The sequence below is a fragment of the Giraffa tippelskirchi genome, chromosome 9 (assembly GCF_054371585.1).
Source record: "Giraffa tippelskirchi isolate mGirTip1 chromosome 9, T2T-mGirTip1v1.2.pri, whole genome shotgun sequence".
NCBI classification, from domain to species: domain Eukaryota; kingdom Metazoa; phylum Chordata; class Mammalia; order Artiodactyla; family Giraffidae; genus Giraffa; species Giraffa tippelskirchi.
The window spans coordinates 74694317-74713870 of record NC_137283.1 but is presented as its reverse complement, the minus strand read 5'-3'; the positions used below and the strand labels follow the sequence as shown (position 1 = coordinate 74713870).

General features: G+C 38.9%; 1 protein-coding gene across 1 annotated transcript in view; it reads right to left on the bottom strand.

The window, feature by feature from the left end:
• Positions 1-19554, bottom strand: part of LMBRD1 (LMBR1 domain containing 1) — a 142290-nt gene that overhangs the window by 24574 nt on the left and 98162 nt on the right. Inside the window, exons 10-14 of the mRNA XM_081530063.1 lie at positions 6831-6895; positions 6378-6480; positions 5716-5820; positions 3459-3608; positions 1636-1714 (exon numbers count right to left, since the gene is read on the bottom strand). Of these exons, the coding sequence (XP_081386189.1) occupies positions 1636-1714; positions 3459-3608; positions 5716-5820; positions 6378-6480; positions 6831-6895 (502 nt within the window). The remainder of the gene's footprint in view (positions 1-1635; positions 1715-3458; positions 3609-5715; positions 5821-6377; positions 6481-6830; positions 6896-19554) is intronic.

The following is a 19554-nucleotide window of genomic DNA, read 5'->3' as shown; positions in this document are numbered from 1 at the left end:
CAGCATCCACATCTCTCCTTCCTCTTTCCGCTCGCTCCCCCATAGTTCTGTTACCCGCCTGCTCAGGTCTCCAGGTTCCTCACACTCTGTCCTCTGAGTTCATTCTGTAAACATCCAACTGCCCGTGAAATCTCCATCTCAAGTCAGCTAAGCAATATCTATACTTTTTTCTTTAATGTTAGTATCTATTTTTACCTCAGCTTGGTGATACCGAAATTCACCATATTACTCAGAAACTGGAGGCCATTCCAGAACATTCTGCGTCCCCTGCCACTCTAGATCTGAGCAAGGAGAACTTCTCTCAATTCTTGAGACCACCGTTTACCTCAGGCTTTCACCATCTCTCCTGGACAGCAGTAAACTGCTGTAAACTGTTCCTCCTGGCACCTCTCCCACCTGGTTTCTATGTTCTGGTCTCAATTTCTCAAATCCATTCTCTCTCTTCTATAATTTAACTTACTGAAAACAAGCCAGACCACAGTTTCCACTTTCTTGTGTAAAACCATACACTGGCTCTTTCCCAGACCTTTCTGATTCGAGTTCCAACTCGGCAACCCCATTTCCTCTTTCCTCCAACCCCCTGCACCTCCACAATTAAAAACAAAACAATAATAAAGTGTTTAAACTGTCTGAACACAAAACTGTGCAGTGTACGGTAACTTCACGCGTGCACTGTGTTCCTCCGCCTGGAGCAGCCTTCCCTGGATTCTGCTCTCACCTCCAGAGGCAGCCCCACCAGCCCTTGTCTGCAGCCTTTCTTCCTGACCAGCCCACAGTGACCTCCAGGTAGGGCTCATTCCTTCCTCACTGGGCCATCCAGTGTTCTGTACCTATTCCTGTACCTATTCCACAACATTCTAGAGCTGACTCTGCTAATAAACTCCAGATTTATCTTTTTCATAATGGTAGCCCTGAATGACTAAACAAGAAATATATTACTTTACTCTGGAATAAAAGCATTTTGAAGGCAAAAGTAGAAAAAGGTTTTTGCATATCTTGAAAGAATAAATCTGGAATCCTTAATCAGGACAGACTACTACAATAGTAAAAGGAAAAAATAATCATGTTAGCAAACAGAAGATAGAAAAAAAAGACCATCTCAAAATTCACAGAGGTGACAAGCACAGGATCTTAGACCTTTTGTCAGAATACACATGAAACACTTACAAAGTCTGGCTCACAATTACACATTCTTAAAAGTTAACTGCTGTCATCATTAACTTTATTATTATTTTATTAACTAAAGTGACCAGAGTTGGATGGGTTAAAAGTTGTTATAGATACTTTTGTTCTCAGTCCTAAAAATTACATATTCTACCAAAAGTCTCTTGAATTTTTTAAAATAACAACAAAAAAGGTATTTAAGAATGATTTCTTATTATACCAGTTAAGTATGTAAATAATAACCACCTTTTGTTCTTCAAGGGTAACTAATTTATAAAGATCCTCTCCCTAATGGAAATCATTATATCACCAAGAGATTCTATTGAAGAGACCAACTGCTTCCTATCAACGAAGTTCCTTTGTCACCACATATGACAACAAATGCATTAAATGCTTAAGACACCAAAATTGAAAACAAACCTTTTCTTACACAGTTATAAATTCTAAGACAGGTGACACAAACTGCTTTACCTTCAGGGGCATCTGCATCACATCTCTTTGGCACAGAAAGGGTTGAATTGCCTCTATGGTCATTGAAAGTCACATTGCTCTAAAAAATGAAGATACAGTTAAAATGTAAATACTATATTAACATATATATTTTGATTACAGAGTGATCACATTATGAACTTTATACCCTGTTTTCTATTAAACTACATCTGGCTAATATTCTAAAATGTAAATTTTATGTAAAATTGCAATTAGAATAAAAAGATTCATGGTAAATTTGACATTAAGGCTTTCCTGCAACAATGTTTAGGCCCTGTGTTAATCAATGGATCTTCTGCCCAGAGAAAACAGCCCTTGGTTTTCCACTGTGGAACAAGAAGAGAATACTGTTTATCCATGCAGAAGCATGATCTTATTTCATCCATTCATAGAAGAATGTTTCATCAGTTCAGTTCAGTTGCTCAGTCGTTTCCAACTCTGCGACCCCATGAACCACAGCACGCCAGGCCTCCCTGTCCATCACCAACTCCCGGAGTCCATCCAAACCCATGTCCATTGAGTCGGTGATGCCATCCAACCATCTCATCCTCTGTCGTCCCCTTCTCCTCCTGCCCTCAATCTTTCCCAGCATCAGGGTCTGCACCTAGAGAACTAGGTGCAGGGGATAAAGCAAGAAGATAATAAAGGTATACGAAATGAGAAGAATGACTAAGGGGATCTTTAACAGTGTACTTCCCAGACTTGGGTCATCTGTGTACCTCTACCGTGATGTGTGTCTTATCTCTGGTCCACTTACACTTTGATCTCAATGAACTAACTGCTGCTGCTAAGTCGCTTCAGTCGTGTCCGACTCTGTGCAACCCCATAGACAGCAGCCCACCAGGCTCCCCCGTCCCTGGGATTCTCCAGGCAAGAATACTGGAGTGGGTTGCCATTGCCTTCTCCAATGCATGAAAGGGAAAAGTGAAAGTGAAGTTGCTCAGTCGTGTCCGACCCTTAGTGACCCCATAGACTGCAGCCCACCAGGCTCCTCTGTCCGTGGGATCTTCCAGCCAAGAGTACCAGAGTGGGGTGCCATTGCCTTCTCCGGAACTAACTACTAATTACATGTTAAAGAAAGAATAAAGGATAAAAAAGGAATGATCTGGGCAGAATGGATCAATAATGAAAGATTCCATTAAGTTTGAACTGGGCCCTAAAACAAATATTTGATTTGAACTATTAGAAAGCAGAGCAAGAGATATTTTAGGAAAAGGAAACTAAATCAAGGCCAAATTAGATATCATTAAAACATTTTAAACTGTCAAAATACTCAAACTAGCTCTCCAGTTACAACTAGGAATCACAGGTGGCTTTTGAAAGATAACACCAAGGAATCAGGGTAAGAGGATCCCCATCAGGATAAGAGAAAACATAATTACCCACAAATAAAACATTTATAAAGTCTCTCCTATGGGATTCATGGTACCAACAAGCAGACATTTTTTGCTCTTTGCTCACCAAAACATTTTGGGGAGCCATATTAATAAACTTACTTAAAATATTATTTTAAAGCAAATATTATGACTTCTAGTAAAGTGCTGAGATAAAGCTCAGCAGTTTGGCAGCATGGGATCCATTTAAGGAACAACTATTATGAAATTCAGTGCTATTTTTAAAAAGAATTTGTATGAAACAAATGTAAATATGCCCAACAATGGAATGTAAAACTAGTTTTAGCAGTTATTAAATTTAATTTGATGAGCTAATATTTTATGCTAGCTTTTACAAATTAGAATTTGGTTTTAGATATTACTATGTTTAAAATGTCCAAATAATGACTTTTTTAAAAAGTTTGTACTTACCTCTATTAAGTAGTTTTGGCTTCCATACATAACATACTGGGGAGCAAGACTATAAATCATGTAGCTAGTGTGAAGGACAATAAGCAGAAGTATCATGCAGAGAAATAAGAGCGCCTGGGGCCTGGTTCTACCTCTTCTGATTTTATACAACTGGAAAGAAAAAGCACAGCGACAATATTTCAGCAATACATTTTGTGTGAAGTCACCGAGTCTTGCTCATTTGTTAGGGGTAACGAATGCAGTTCAATCCACCAATTCTTTTTTCCAAAATAAATACTAAGATTTCTCAATCTTTCCAGATAACTATAAGAATAACAAAGACAATTCTTTCCCAATAAGGCTTTTAGATTCAGATTTGTGTTTATTTTAAAAACTCAAGACCTAGAGAAATATATTAGTATTTTCACGGTTTGTTTCAAAGAATCTTCTAAACTTACTATGTAATAGCATCTGTTAGACATTCATAGAGCTAAGAAGAACAGTGAACTATGTCTAATTCTATCTACAGGTTAAAGGAGTGAGTTTAAACTGTAAGCATTAGTAATATAGTTTTCTATATATTATTGCACAAGGACAGACACGTCATGTTTTAAATACTCATTTCTATGAAATACTCACGATATCCTCATATTGTGTGTGTGTGTGTGTGTGTGTGTGTGTGTGCACGCACACGCGTGCCCATGCTTAGTTGTGTCTGCCAGGCTCCTCTGTCCACAGCATTTCCCAGCCAAGAATACTGCAGTGGACCGCCATTTCCTCCTCCAGGGGATCTTCTTGACCCAGGGATCGACCCTGTGTCTCTCGTATCTCCTGCATTGGTAGGGAGATTCTTTACCAACCGCGCCATCTGGGAAACCCATCCTCATGTTATACTCAACTATAAAACTATCATCTAGCTTATGGTAATTTATGATCATTTGACTACAGCTATTTTCATGTGCATCCTGTAAGGATGGAGGGAAACTGAACTATGTGGGAGCAGACACAAGCAGCCTGGGGACAGGTCTCTCACCTCAATGGCAGAGCACACTTGAGCGACTAAGACAGCGCCTCCCCGTTTTATTACTCGACTGAATATGATAGTACAATACAGAGTAACAGGACTCTAACTCTGGATGGGATATGGTCACCTAAACATGCACCTTTCCCGGCTTCCCTATGCCCAGTAGTGGCTGGTAATGACAAAACATTACACATCAGAAAGAAAGCAGTATGCGGGAGATTTCTGGGAAAGTCACACCTTCTGTCACCCCTTCTCCTAGCTGCCTCTTCCTCACAGAACACAGACAGGATAAATAGGGCTGAAGGAGCCAAATTTCAACCATGAGGGAGAAGTCAAGAGGAATAAATACAGAGATATTAGACTTGATGTTTGTGAGTTACTGAAGCAACGCTAGATTTAAAAAATTTTCCACAGCAGGAAGTCTTTCATTAGTTCAAGTCACTAGTTAATTGCATTTTACACACAGCTGGAAGTATGAAGTGATATATCTCATTTTAATATCAAAATGAGACTAAGAAGAAAATAACCCTTTCTCCAACGGCACAGGAATCTTTCACTCCCAGTCGCAGGGCATCTTTTGAACTATAGTCTATCCAGTTGTGCTGCAATGTGGTTGTGCTACAGCCAAACACTAAGGAAAATAACAACTTCTAAACTATGGCTTCTCAACCTCAGCACTGATGACTACAAGGCTGGATAAGGAAGTCTTTGTTGCGGGGGCTGTCTATGCAATACAGGATGTTGACCCAAATCTCTGGTCTCCACCCACCAGATGCCAGGAGTGCCTCCTAGTTATAACTGAAAACATCTCCAGACTTCGCCAAATATACCAGGAAGGCAAAACTGCCCCTGTTTAAGAATGGCTGTTTTAGACAAAGGGGATTCCCAGGTGACTCAGCAGTAAAGAATCCACTTGCCAATGCAGGAGACGCAGGTTCGATGCTTGGGTCAGGAAGATCCCCTGAAAGAGGAAATGGCAACCCACTCCAGTATTCATGCTGGGATAATCCCATGGATGGAGGAGACTTGTGGGCTACAGTACATGAAGTTACAAAGAGGTGAACACAACTAAGCATGCACGCTCTGGACAAAGAGCACTTTTATGTTAACATGAAGTGAAAAGGCTATTACTTCCACCATTTTGGTATCAAGTTATTTATAACTTCTGTATTATAAATCTAAGATAATTTGCAATAATGGAGGTTATATACAAAATGATAGAAAAAATTAAAAAATATTATAACATATACTCACTCTAATCCAAAAGAACCATATGCCTATATTTCGAATTCCCGCCATTGAAGTAAAAATAAAGTACATAATAATAATTGTTATAAGGATATAATCAAGAGGGAACACCTGGAAAAAGATAAAATTAAACTTAATACACAAACAATAAGGGCTCCAGGAGTCATGCACTGAATACAATTAAGTGAAAACTTCATTATTCACATTTGGCAATGTTTAAAATATCAACCCTGATCAGGCTACTATGATAATACAAAAAAAATAATAATAATAATAACCTCCAAGAAGCAAACTACCAAACTATTACCAAATTGTTCAATATTATTATCCTAACAAAAATCCTATAATAGATTAAACTAAAAAATTACATTTATATATGGAATAAAAGACTTCATTAAAAGGTAAAATCAGGAAACACTTGGAAAAGTTCACCCTAAGTTTAAATGTCTCCCCAATTCAAATAATATATAACTTAAAGAGTTCAGTAATACATCAATACAATAATTTTTAGAACAACATATCAATGTAGAAGTTATATGTAAATAAAAAGCCAAATCAACAGAGAGCACAAGCATATACTGCAAAGCATTAACAAGTTTGTCAACATAATAATCTGACAGTGTGTTTGCTAAAGTATAAAATGACTGATTTTTCTTTTTTTTACTTACAGTTTGTAGTAAAGGCAAAAGCATATTCAGTGGGTTACTCAGGTTAGCTCCAAAAATTATGAAACCGGAATCTATTCCAGCTGAATGAAGAGCTTTATCCAAGCTATAATGAAGTATATAGTGAATTTACATATTATACCATCACATTTTCAGTTAGTTTAGAAAGAATAACATAACTTAAGTATGTACATTCAACTTAGTCCAAGAAAACCCACGAATAACAAATCAAACATCACTTAAATATCTTACAGATATTGTTCAATTGATATAGACCAAAGAAATAATGTCTATTATTGGGCCTTTTTAGTCATTCTTTGAGTTAATGCTGTAGAACACTTCAAGTAAAATAGCTAGTTAAGATGAATAGGCTACATTAATGGAATTCAACATGGAAAATGTAGAATATCACAGGAGATGTGTAAGTGCTTTAGAAAATGTGTCTACTGTACTTACTTTGACAGAAAGAGAGAAATTACAAACAGCAGTGCAACAAAGATGAAAAATATTCCCCAAATGATCTAAAAGCAAAAAAAAAAAATCATTAAAATATACTTCTTAAAAGTTGATATTAAAAGTACAAAACCATTATGCTACATATGAGTCGGTATCATGTGAAAATGATCTAAAAAATGACCTAAAAATACATTTTAACTTAGTCTATAACCCTAGGCATATGTCACTAAATTTTCATTATGAGACTATCTGAGAACAAATACACAGAAGAGAAAAAGCATTTAAAGTCTTCATTGGTAAGTAACAAATAAGACTTTGCTAGGTCAAATAAAAGTTCATATTGACTTATATTCAAATACAGGAAGTTAACTGAAAACTATAATAAGACTAATACACATACATAGAAAACCAAAACCAAGAAACTCATCAAGTTATATTAACCTGTTGTGAAAATAGAGAACTTGTAACATTTAGTCACAAAAATAATGAGATATACTGTTGACTCTTGGACAACCCTCTACATAGTCAAAAATCTGTGTAGAGCTCACTGTCAGCCCTCTGCCATGCAGCTCCTCCATGTCCACATGGTCCCCCAGCTGTGCATGGCAGAGCGCTGTATCATGGCCTACAGAAAAGTGCCCCCGTGTAAGTGGACCTGAGCAATCCAAACCACACGTTCATGGGTCAACAGCTTGTATCTTATAAATAAATTATATCACAGCTCTAGAAAAGTCTACATTGCTGGTAATATTTTTGAAATAGAGTGCTAACAGCACTGAAGAAAATGTCACATAAAACTACCTCTGTGGAAAAATGTGCTAAGTATTGTAATAGACGGAATATACTTCCTTATACTCTAAGTATGAACTTGACCGTGTGAAAGGATATGTATGAGCTGTATACAAGGAAAACAGTGATCGAAGCTGTGTCCCTAGGGAATAAAGTTTCAGAATAAAAATGATGAAATCTACGTTTGCGACTCTCAAGAGTCCCTTGGACTGCAAGGAGATCCAACCAGTCCATCCTAAAGGAAATCAGTCCTTAATATTCATTGGAAGGACTGATGCTGAAGCTGAAACTCCAATACTTTGGCCACGTGATGGGAAGAACTGACTCACTGGAAAAGACCCTGATGCTGGGAAAGATTGAAGGCAGGAGGAGAAGGAGATGACAGAGGATGGGATGGTTGGATGGCATCACTGACTCAATGGACATGAGTTTGAGTAAGCTCCGGGAGCTGGTGATGGACAGGGAGGCCTGGCGTGCTGCAGTCCATGCGGTCGCAAAGAGTCGGACATGACTGAGCGACTGAACTGAACTGTTTTGGTTTCTCCTCTGCCTGGAACTGATAGAAATAGATGAAAAACATTATGAATGTTAGGGAGATTTTTCATCTTATTTCACATGATCATTGAAGAATATTTTAGAATTCTGATATGATAAAAGAAAAGTAGAATAACAACACATTATCCTACCCAGCATAGAAAGATAAATCTGGAAATAAATCTTAGGGTTGTGTTCTAGGGAATTCTTTGGTTCTGAAAGAGTACCTTTAGAGCTCACTGGAAGAAGCAGCTTCGCAAGAGGACCAAAAAGGCTATAGCCGTCACTCAAAATATACTGCATGTATCCATTTTACATACTGCGATTTCACATGAGCATTCACTCTAAAATGTTTCATTGCTAAGTAAGTTTGAAGTGATTCCTTTACAGTAACAGAAGATTATTAGTAGCAGGTATAAAGGAGCATACACAATCTTTTTCTACCAGGTTTGAGCACTGTATTTAATATCCAGGAGAACTGAAGCCGATATGCATACACTGAGGAAACATATTATTTCTCAGCAGCCTGTTGACAGCAAATAGCTTGTAGCAGGAGGTAGTACTAGCACCAACTGCCAGTGAACAGTAAAGGAACACGGCCCAGAGAGCAGGAGAAATCAGCATTCCCCTGCCTGGATGCCCACTGTGGAGAAGGAAAAGAAAAAGAAAATCCTTAGCTATATTGCCAATCTGTTGAGACAAATGACCCAGAGTTAAGACTGTTTAACCATAGCTACTTAACAAAACAAAGAAAAATATTAAAAAGATAAATGTTTTATAAAAACCAAGGAAACTATATATATTTAAATATGAGAACTTAAGTTAGTAGTACTTATATTATGAAGTCAGTGGTGACCACCTTGGGTTGACCTAAACGCTACATATTCCACACTAGCTATGATATCAATTTTGAAAAAATAATTAAGCCAAAGAGATGACATCAGTCAAAGTAACAGAGTAGGAATCTCTGAAAATCCCTTCCCCTTAAAATCAATTTAAAAACTGGCACAAATTGTCAGAATCAACTTTTTCAACACTATAAAAATTAACCAGAAGCATGCAACAATCCAGGAGCATTTATTTAAGGAAAACGGCTGACTCTCAGTAATGGCACAGAACACTGTGGCATTCTGATTTGCTCTAGTACCAACCCTTCATCACTGTCAGCTGGGCAGCCACCTGAGAAAGAAGGCGCTGGGGCTCTTTCAGAGTCTCCTTCCCAGAGAACTGCCATTACCTGACCTGCCTGGTGGGTACATGGAAGATCCCAGTTGCAAGACCGTGTCTGGCCTGAAATGGAGCCTATACAGTGCAAAAATTCCTTTTTCCTAGGAACTAGTGAACTTCATGGCCACAAGAGCTAGTCAGTATCAGGCAAAAAATAAACCAACCAAAAATATGAAAATGGAAACCTAAGGAATGAGATGTCCACAGGGGCTCTGAAAAGTTACCACATATTCCTGGGCATGCTCAGGAAGAGAGGAGAGGCCTCGGTGTGCACTCTGCTCGGCCCTGAGGTTCCGTCTGCAGGAGCAGGACGGGTGGGCTAAGGCAGCTATGTGAGTGCAGCTGAGTGCCTGAGTCATGTCTGCGCTCACATACGGCCCCTCAGCAAGACCGCGAGACTCAGGGATTCCAGGTGTTTAAGAAAATCTGTGTCCAATAATAAACTAACTAACCAAGCAGAAACTTCAGTGACCGCAAGAAGAAAGAAAACAGACTTCATAGGATGCACAAAAGTCACTAAACAAACAACAAAAAAAAGTAATAACAGCAAATCCAGGGGAGAATTTAATCTCCAGAGTTACTGCCTTATGCTATTTAAAATTTCTCAGATTTTAACCAAAAAAAAAAAAAAGAGAGAGACATGCAAAGCAGCAAGAAAGAAAGTATGGCTAATACAGAGAAGAAAAAATAACCAATAGGCACTGTCCTTGACAAAGTCCTTGAGGACGCCAAACTTAAAAGACAAACACTCTAAAGCCACTGTTTTAAACACGTGCGGCTCCGATCATGAGCTCCTTATTGCCAAATTCAGACTTAAATTGAAGAAAGTAGGGAACACCACTAGACCATTCAGGTGTGACCTAAATCAAATCCCTTATGATTATACACTGGAAGTGAGAAATAGATTTAAGGGACTAGATCTGATAGACAGAGTGCCTGATGAACTATGGATGGAGGTTCACGACATTGTACAGGAGACAGGGATCAAGACCATCCCCATGGAAAAGAAATGCAAAAAAGCAAAATGGCTGTCTGAGGAGGCCTTACAGATAGCTGAGAAAATAAGAGACAGGAAAGGCAAAGGAGAAAAGGAAAGATACACCCATCTGAATGGAGAGTTCCAAAGAATAGCAAGGAGAGATAAGAAAGCCTTCCTCAGTGATCAATGCAAAGAAATAGAGGAAAACAATAGAATGGGAAAGACTAGAGATCTCTTCAAGAAAATTAGAGATACCAAGGGAACATTTCATGCAAAGACAGGCTCAATAAAGGACAGAAATGGTATGGACCTAACAGAAGCAGAAGATATTAAGAAGAAGTGGCAAGAATACACAGAAGAACTGTACAAAAAAGATTTTCATGACCCAGATAATCACGATGATGTGATCACACACCTAGAGCCAGACATCCTGGAATGTGAAGGCAAGTGGGCCTTAGAAAGCATCACTATGAACAAAGCTGGTGGAGGTGAAGGAATTCCAGTTGAGCTATTTCAAATCCTAAAAGATGATGCTGTCAAAGTTCTGCACTCAATATGCCAACAAATTTGGAAAACTCAGCAGTGGCTACAGGACTGGAAAAGGTCAGTTTTCGTTCCAATCCCAAAGAAAGGCAATCCCAAAGAATGCTCAAACTACTGCACAATTGCATTCATCTCACACACTAGTAAAGCAATGCTTAAAACTCTCCAAGCCAGGCTTCAACAATACGTGAACTGCAAAATTCCAGATGTTCAAGCTGGTTTTAGAAAAGGCAGAGGAACCAGAAATCAAATTGCCAACATCCACTGGATCGTCGAAAAAGCAAGAGAGTTCCAGAAAAACATCTATTTCTGCTTATTGACTATGTCAAAGCCTCTGACAGTGTGGATTACAACAAATTGTGGAAAATTCTGAAAGAGATGGGAATACCAGACCACCTGACCTGCTTCTTGAGAAATCTGTATGCAGGTCAGAAAGCAACAGTTAGAACTGGACACGGAACAACAGACTGGTTCCAAATCGGGAAACGAGTACATCAAGGCTGTGTATTGTCACCCTGCTTGTTTAACTTATATGCAGAGTACATCATGAGAAACGCTGGGCTGGATGAAGCACAAGCTGCAATCAAGACTGCTGGGAGAAACATCAATAACCTTAGATATGCAGATGACACCACCCTTATGGCAGGAAGTGAAGAAGAACTAAAGAGCTTCTTGATGAAAGTGAAGAGGACAGTGAAAAAGTTGGCTTAAAGCTCAACATTCAGAAAACTAATATCATGGCATCTGGTTCCACCACTTCATGGCAAGTAGAAGGGGAAACAATGAAAACAGTGTCAGACTTTATTTTTTTGGGCTCTAAAATCACTGCAGATGGTGACTGCAGCCCTGAAATTAAAAGATGCTTACTCCTTGGAAGGAAGGTTATGACCAACCTAGATGGCATATTAAAAAGCAGAGACATTACTTTGTCAACAAAGGGTCGTCTAGTCAAGGCTATGGTTTTTCCAGTGGTCATGTATGGATGTGAGAGTTGGACAGTGAAGAAAGCTGAGCACCGAAGAATTGATGCTTTTGAACTGGGGTGTTGGAGAAGACTCTTGAGAGTCCCTTGGACTGCAAGGAGATCCAACCAGTCCATCCTAAAGGAGATCAGTCCTGGGTATTCATTGGAAGGACTGATGTTGAAGCTGAAACTCCAATACTTTGGCCACCTCATGTGAAGAGTCGACTCATTGGAAAAGACCCCGATGCTGGGAAAGATTGAAGGTGGGAGAAGGGGACGATGGAGGATGAATGGTTGGATGGCATCACCGACTCAATGGACATGGGTTTGAGTACACTCTGGGAGTTGGTGATGGACAGGGAGGCCTGGCGTGCTGCAGTCGATAGGGTCCCAAAGAGTCGGACATGACTGAGCAACTGAACTTAACTGAACTAAAAGAACTAAAACAAATCGAAAATAATGTCTCACTAAACACAGAATATCAACAAAGAGACAGAATTTCTCAAGATGAAAAATGCAGTAATTGAAACAAATAGCTCACTAGAAAACAATATGAAAAGTTCAGCAGACTTGACCAGTCTGGAGAAAAGAATCATTAAAGGAAGATGAATTGATTTAGATGATCAAGTTTGAGGAACAGAATAAAGCTCCTTGAGGGTGACGGCTGAGACCTTCACCTCTTTGCTGGCTATCAGCTGGGAGCCTCTCAGTCCCGGAAGCCGAGTGCATCCCTCTTCACATTCCCTCCATCCTCAAAGCAGTAACGGCAGCTCAGTTCCGAGCGTCTCTTTCTTACACTTGACTACATCTTTCCGACTCTAGCCATGGAGGTTCTCTGTCTTTCTTTATCCGGCTGCACTGGGTCCTAGTGGCAGCACTCAGGATCTTTGATCTTGGGTGGGGCATGTGGAATCTTCAGCTGTGGCATAGTTTCCTGAGCTAGTTCCCTGACCAGTTATCAAACCTGGTCCGCCTGCATTGGGAGCACAGAGTCTTAACCACTGGAACAGAGGGAAGTCCCATTCACATTTATTGATACAACTAACACATTTAGTTTTGAAAATATCTTGTTTGATAATGATGTATGTATTTCCTGTGTTTCTTTCTCCAGCTAATATGAATTCCTTGCTCTTGGATTTTTAGTCCTTTTGTGTTAAGAAAGTTTATATTTTTGTTCGTGTACTTGAGGTTTCAAGTGCTCCTAGCCCCCAAGTTCTTATTCACTCCTTTACTAAACAATGTATTGGTTCTTATGTGTTCAACTCCTACCTACTGCCTACACAGTAATCTATGAGAAATTTTATTTTCTTTCTCTCCCTTAATTATTTCTATTCCTCAGCACATATGTTTGTGCTTCATTCTCTGCCCCAGCCCACACCTTCTCTTCATACAATATTAAATGTTCACCATAGTCCTTTTGCTGGTGTTTACCTTCACATCTCTTAATAGGCTAAAACTTGGCAACCAGGATTTCTCAACAAGAGCTCAGGGGTACAGAATCCCCAGAGTACTTAAATGTTTAAAAACTGTTTTTCTAAAGGATATTTTGGCTAAATACAAATTCCTTGGTTCTGCCAACTAAAACTGGGCATTTGCCATCAGTCTCTGCAAGGACTAAGTCACAAACTGCTGCAGCTGCCTACTTTTGACACCCCCTAAAAAGGCTTCAGGGTGGAGATCAGGAGTGAGGCACTCTGTGATCCATGCAAACTGGCAGAATAGGCCTTCAAGGAGTTAGGTATTTTCAGGAGACAACTGTGTGAGCCTGATTCTCGAATCTCTTCATATCTAGCACTAAAATCATTAATGCTGACTTCTGCTCCTCATGACTGGCAATAAACTTCTGCCAACACGTGTGCCTGACTGCATGCACCCCTTCACTAAAATCATATACAATACTAACCTTCCCTCACCTCTTCCGAGCTGTTCCTCAGAGCTACCTGGAAGCTGTCTCCCAGGCTAGTCTTCATTTTACCCCCAATAAAACTTAACTCACAACTCTCACACTGTGTGTTTTTGTTTTTTTTTCAGTTGGCAGTTCATACATTTTCATTGAGATTTTATTTTTTTAATGTTCCTCCATTCCTGCCTAGCTTTGTATGTTTCTTGAGAAGTCTAAGTCTAATAATGTTGCCCTCGTGAGCCGATCCTTTCGCTTGGAAATCTTGAGGATTTTCTTTAAATTTGAAGTCGGTTTTACCAGAAGATTGCACATAAATTTTCCCAGGTACAAAGTGGCTATTTCCTGTCTATTCGTGAAATAGAATATCCACAACGTGGATTCATGTCTATTTATTTTAGGGTTTTTTTGGGGGCAGGCATTATACCTTTAAATATTCTGCTAATTTGTTTTGTTTTGCCACTGCATGGAAACCAGTACACATATGTAGTTTTTCTTTCACTTCCATTTCACTACTCTTTTTCTGATTCTTTTTGCTTCATCTTATTTTCCTTCTCTTGGTTATCCGTCTGCCTTTCTTCAAACATCCCCTCTTACTAAATTTTATTTGATTCTATTCTCTTTTGGACACACCTCAAATTTGTTTTCATTTATAAAATTAAGTGTATTTTCCCCTGAGTTCAACTCTATTTCTATCTGATTTTTTGCCATTTCTATTTTCTTGCTTTTTAAATAGTGGTAAAATAAAAATATCATAAAAACTGGAGCCTATTATACAGAGTGAAGTAAGCCAGAAAGAAAAACACCAAGACAGTATACTAACACATATATATGGTATTTAGTCAATTGGTAAAGATAACCCTGTATGCGAGACATCAAAAGAGACACAGATAAATAGAACAGTATTATGGACTCTATGGGAGGGGGCGAGGGCGGGATGATATTGGAGAATGGCATGGAAGCATGTAAATTATCATATGTGAAACGAATTGCCAGTCCAGGTTCAATGCATGATACAGGGTGCTCGGGGATGGTGCACCGGGATGACCCAGAGGGATGGGATGGGGAGGGAGGTGGAAGGGGGGTTCTGGAAGGGGAAAACATGTACACCCATGGTGGATTCATGTCAATGTATGGCAAAACAAATACAATATTGTAAAGCTAAAAAATAGAAAATAAACTAATTAAAAAAAATTTTACCATCTCAAACATTTTAAGTGTACAGTTTAGTTGTGCTAAATTCACTCACACTGTTCTGCAACTAATCTCCAGGACTCTTTTCATTTTGCAAAACTGGAACTCTGTACCCATAAAACAACTCCCTAGACCTCCTGCCCCCCGACCCTTGGAGAACCACTGGGGTTCTCCAGGTACCTCTTAAAAGTTGAATTAAACAGTATTTGCCTTTTGGTGATTGGCTTATCTCACCTAAGATTGGGTGAGATCAATCATAGGCTCATCTCCAAATTTCCTCTTCTTTCTACCAAAATTTTCCCAGACTGTCTTTGTTTAACACAAAGTTTCGTAGTAAGAGCTAGAGAGAAAACTTGCTGGATTTGGGGGGTCTTTTACTGTTTTTACTTATAAGTAGTTGATTCTCATTTGCGGATTCTACATTTATAAACCTGCTGCTCACTAAAATTTATTTATGGCTTTAAAATCAATACACACAGCTCTTAGAAGTCTTTTGAGGATACACTGTGCATGCGTGCTCAGCCACTCAGTTATGTCTGACTCTTTGTGACCCCATGGATTGTAGCCCACCAGACTACTTCTGTCCACTGAATTTTTCAGGCAAGAATGTTGGAGTGGGTTGCCATTTCTTACTCCAGGGGATCTTCCTGACAGGAATCGAACCTGCATTTCCCACACTGGCAGGCAGATTCTTTACCATTGCGCCGCCTGGGAAGTCCTTGCAGATACATGCAAAGAGGTACTAAGTCCCTGATGCTCACATTTCCAGCTGAGGTTGAATCAGGCAACACTCTGCTTTCTTGTTTCAGCTCTCTTACTATAAACAAGTATCCTGTAAGTGGACTATTTACTGCTACACTCTTTGCATTTTTGTACTTTCTGTAGGCAATTTTGTTGTTTAAAACAGCCCTCAAGCATACTGCTGAGTGCTGTCTAGTTCCTAAGACTCAGTTCAGTTCTCCTGGGTCTCTCCAGTGTATACATGTTATCAAATTTTTGTTTGAAATTCTCCTGTTAACCTGTCTCTGCTGCTAAGTCGCTTCAGTCGTGTCCAACTCTGTGCGACCCCATAGACGGCAGCCCACCAGGCTCCCCTGTCCCTGGGATTCTCCAGGCAAGAACATTGGAGTGGGTTGCCATTTCCTTCTCCATGCATGAAAGTGAAAAGTGAAAGGGAAGTCGCTCAGTCGTGTCCGACTCTTAGCGACCCCATGGACTGCAGCCTACCAGGCTCCTCTGTCCATGGGATTTTCCAGGCAAGTAATTCTTAGACCAGAGAGAAGAATCGAGAAAAGTAGAAAAAAATTTCTTTCTCCCCCACAACAAAACATCGCTGAAAGAAATTTAATGAGACATAAACAAATGTAAAGTTGGCCCATACTTATGGTTTAATATGACTTAATACATTAAAAATGATGATACTACTGAAAGTGTTCTACAGATACAATGCAATCCCTACCAAAATCACAGTGACCCTTTTTTTTTTATGGCAGAAACAGAAAAACCCAACCTAAAATTCACATGGAATTTCAAGGAACCCCAAATAGTCAAAAACAATCTTGAAAAAGAACAACAAAGTTACAGGACTCATGCTTCCCTATTTCAAAATTTACTACAAAGCCACAGCAACCAAAACAGCATGGTACTGGCATAAAGACAGACATACAGCCAGTGGAAAAGACTCCAGAAATGAATGCTCACACATATGTTCAAATGAGCTTTGACAAGGGGGCCAAGGTCACTGAATGGGGAAAGAACAGTCTTTTCAAAGCATAATGCTGGGAAGAAGACATCCTCATGCAAAAAAATGAAATCAGACTGTTAACCCTTCACTATATACAAATACCTCAAAATAGATCAAAGATCTAAATATAAGAGCTAAAACTATTAAACTCTACAGAAAAAAGTCTTCATGGCACTGGATCTGGTAATTATTTTTTGGATATGACACAAAAACACAGGTAACAAAATAAAAAAATGCATTGGACATCATCAAAATTAAAAATCTGTGTATCAAAAGACACTAAAAACAGAGTGAAAACCCAAGCCAAGAAATAGGAGAATATTTACAAATGATGTATCTGATAACAAGTATTCAGAATATTAAAAATGAAACTTGAATAAGCATTTCTCCAAAGTAAACATACAAAGCCAACAATCTAATGAAAAGATGCTCAATGTCACTAATCAAATGAAATGCAAATGAAAACCATAATGAGATATCACTTCACAAGCATAAGGTTGGCTATTACCAAAACAAAGGAAAATAAGTGTTGACAATGATACGGATAAACTAGAACCCTTGTGCATTGCTCGTGGGCATGTACAATGGTGCAGTCACTGGAAAATAGTAGGTTCTTCAAAAAGTTATACCAGAATTGATCAAGATCTAGCAATTCCATTTAGAGATATATACTCAAAAGAACTGAAAGCAGGGACTCAAACAGGTATTTGTACACTAATTACCTTGGAAGCACTATTCACAATAGCCAAAAGTTGGAAAAAACTCAATGTCCACCAACTGATGGATGGATAAACAAAATGATGGATGGAAAAACAAAATTAATATTATTCAACCTTAAAAAGGAATGAAATTTTGATACATCAAAAACATGAATGAACTTTGAAGAAATTATGTGAAGTCAAATAAACCAGACATAAAAGAATATATAATTCACTTATATAAGGTACCTACAATAGGAAATTCAGAGAGACAGAAAGCAGGATAGAGGTCATTAGGGGATATGAGCTGGGCAGGTGAATCAGGAGGCAAGGAGTACAACCTTTAAAGGGTACAATCTTTAAAGGAAGTCAGAGTGTTGGATACGGCACAATCTGGTCAAAACGAACTCTGAGACGGAGGAAGGTTCGACTTCCAGTGGACCTTAACCCTCATTATATGCTCACTGTTCTACATCAGCCAAACGACACCCCCACAAGTGCCATGACGGTTCCATAAAAGGTCAACAAGTGGGCGGTGGCTCAATTCCTGGATAGCCCCACACCTTCCAAGATAGTTAGAATAATCCTCCCACTCATTAACCTATGAAATTACTCAGCCCATAAAAACTAACCACTCCATATTTTGGGGCCTCTCACCTTCTGAGACGCCCCACTCTCTGTCTGAGGAGTGTATTTCTCCCAGCACCATCCTCACCTTTTAAGACAGATCAAATTCTGGAATGTGTCTCTCTCTAAATAAATCCTCTTCTTACCTATTACTTTGTCTCTCACTTAATTCTTTCTGCTATGAGACATCAAGAACCTGAGCTTCACTAAGTCCTGAGACCAGGTGTGTGATCTCAGTTAAAAGACAGTGGGTTGAAGTCCCAGGCTGAGTTGTATGGTTTCAGGGGGATGGGGGTGGGGTGGAGGTAGGAATGGAGAGTTACGTTGAGTGTTCTGTTAGAGACGATGAAGGTTCTGGAAATAGGCAGTGGTGAGCATTGTACAACACTGTGAATGTATGTGATGCCACATCGACAAATAGTTTAAATGGTGTATTATATGTTATATATGTTTTACCACAATAAAAAGTCTGAAAAGATAAGTGATATAACTATGGATATGAATTTATAACTTTCTATATGAATATAAGAGGTATAAATATAACAAGAGGTGTATAAGGAGCTTTAGGTTATCCAGGCCAATTAGTTGTATACACTAGAAGAATGTGCATCTGTCAGAGGGCAAGTTTAATCAAGTGAATAACACAGACTGTATGCTTAGAAATGTGCTCAGTATTATATATAAACACTATTTTAAGGATCCATTAACTTATTCTAATTAAATGCTTATTTCTGCAAGACTCTTCAACTCAAAACTAATTTTATTCCTTGAATTGCATGGCTAATTTGTGTCTTTGTATGGCACACAACATTGTAAAACAATTTCCCCCAGATAAAAATAGATTTAAAAAAAAACTGGAAAAAATGAGGTACAAACAAAGAAAAATAAGTCCCTTTGCTGTTCACCTGAAACTATCACAATATTGTTAATCTGCTAAACCCCAATACGAAATAAAAAATTCAAAAGAAAAAAATGAAAAATGAAGGAATGTGTAAATGTCTACACAAAGATTTGTACACAAATGTTCACATCTCCATTAATCATAAGAGCCTCAAACTGGAAACAACTTGAATTCCCATTAGCAGGCGAACAGATAAACAAGCTGTGATACAGACACAGCAGAATTGTCCTCAGCAAGAAAACAGAAAGAACCACTGAAAAGAAATGCAGGAACACGGGTGAACCTCAAAAGCACCGAGCTGAGCCAAAGCCAGACAAAAGTCTGTACCTTCCATGATTCCGCAGAACATGTAACAGTTACCCTCAGTGACAGAAGGACGTCAGCGACTGTCTGGGGCCTGATGCGATGGGACCGGGAGGACACACCGCTTTATGCAGTGATGTGGATCTTCTGTATCTACAGCCTATATTTGGTGAAATCATTCTGCACACTTAATAAAGTTGTGAAAGTCCCTCTAAACACAGGTCCAGTGAAATGGCACAGAGCATATAAAACAAGGCAGCTAATGTTAGTGACCAGATTATAAATATCTATAAAGAAGCTAATATATAAACAATTTAAAAT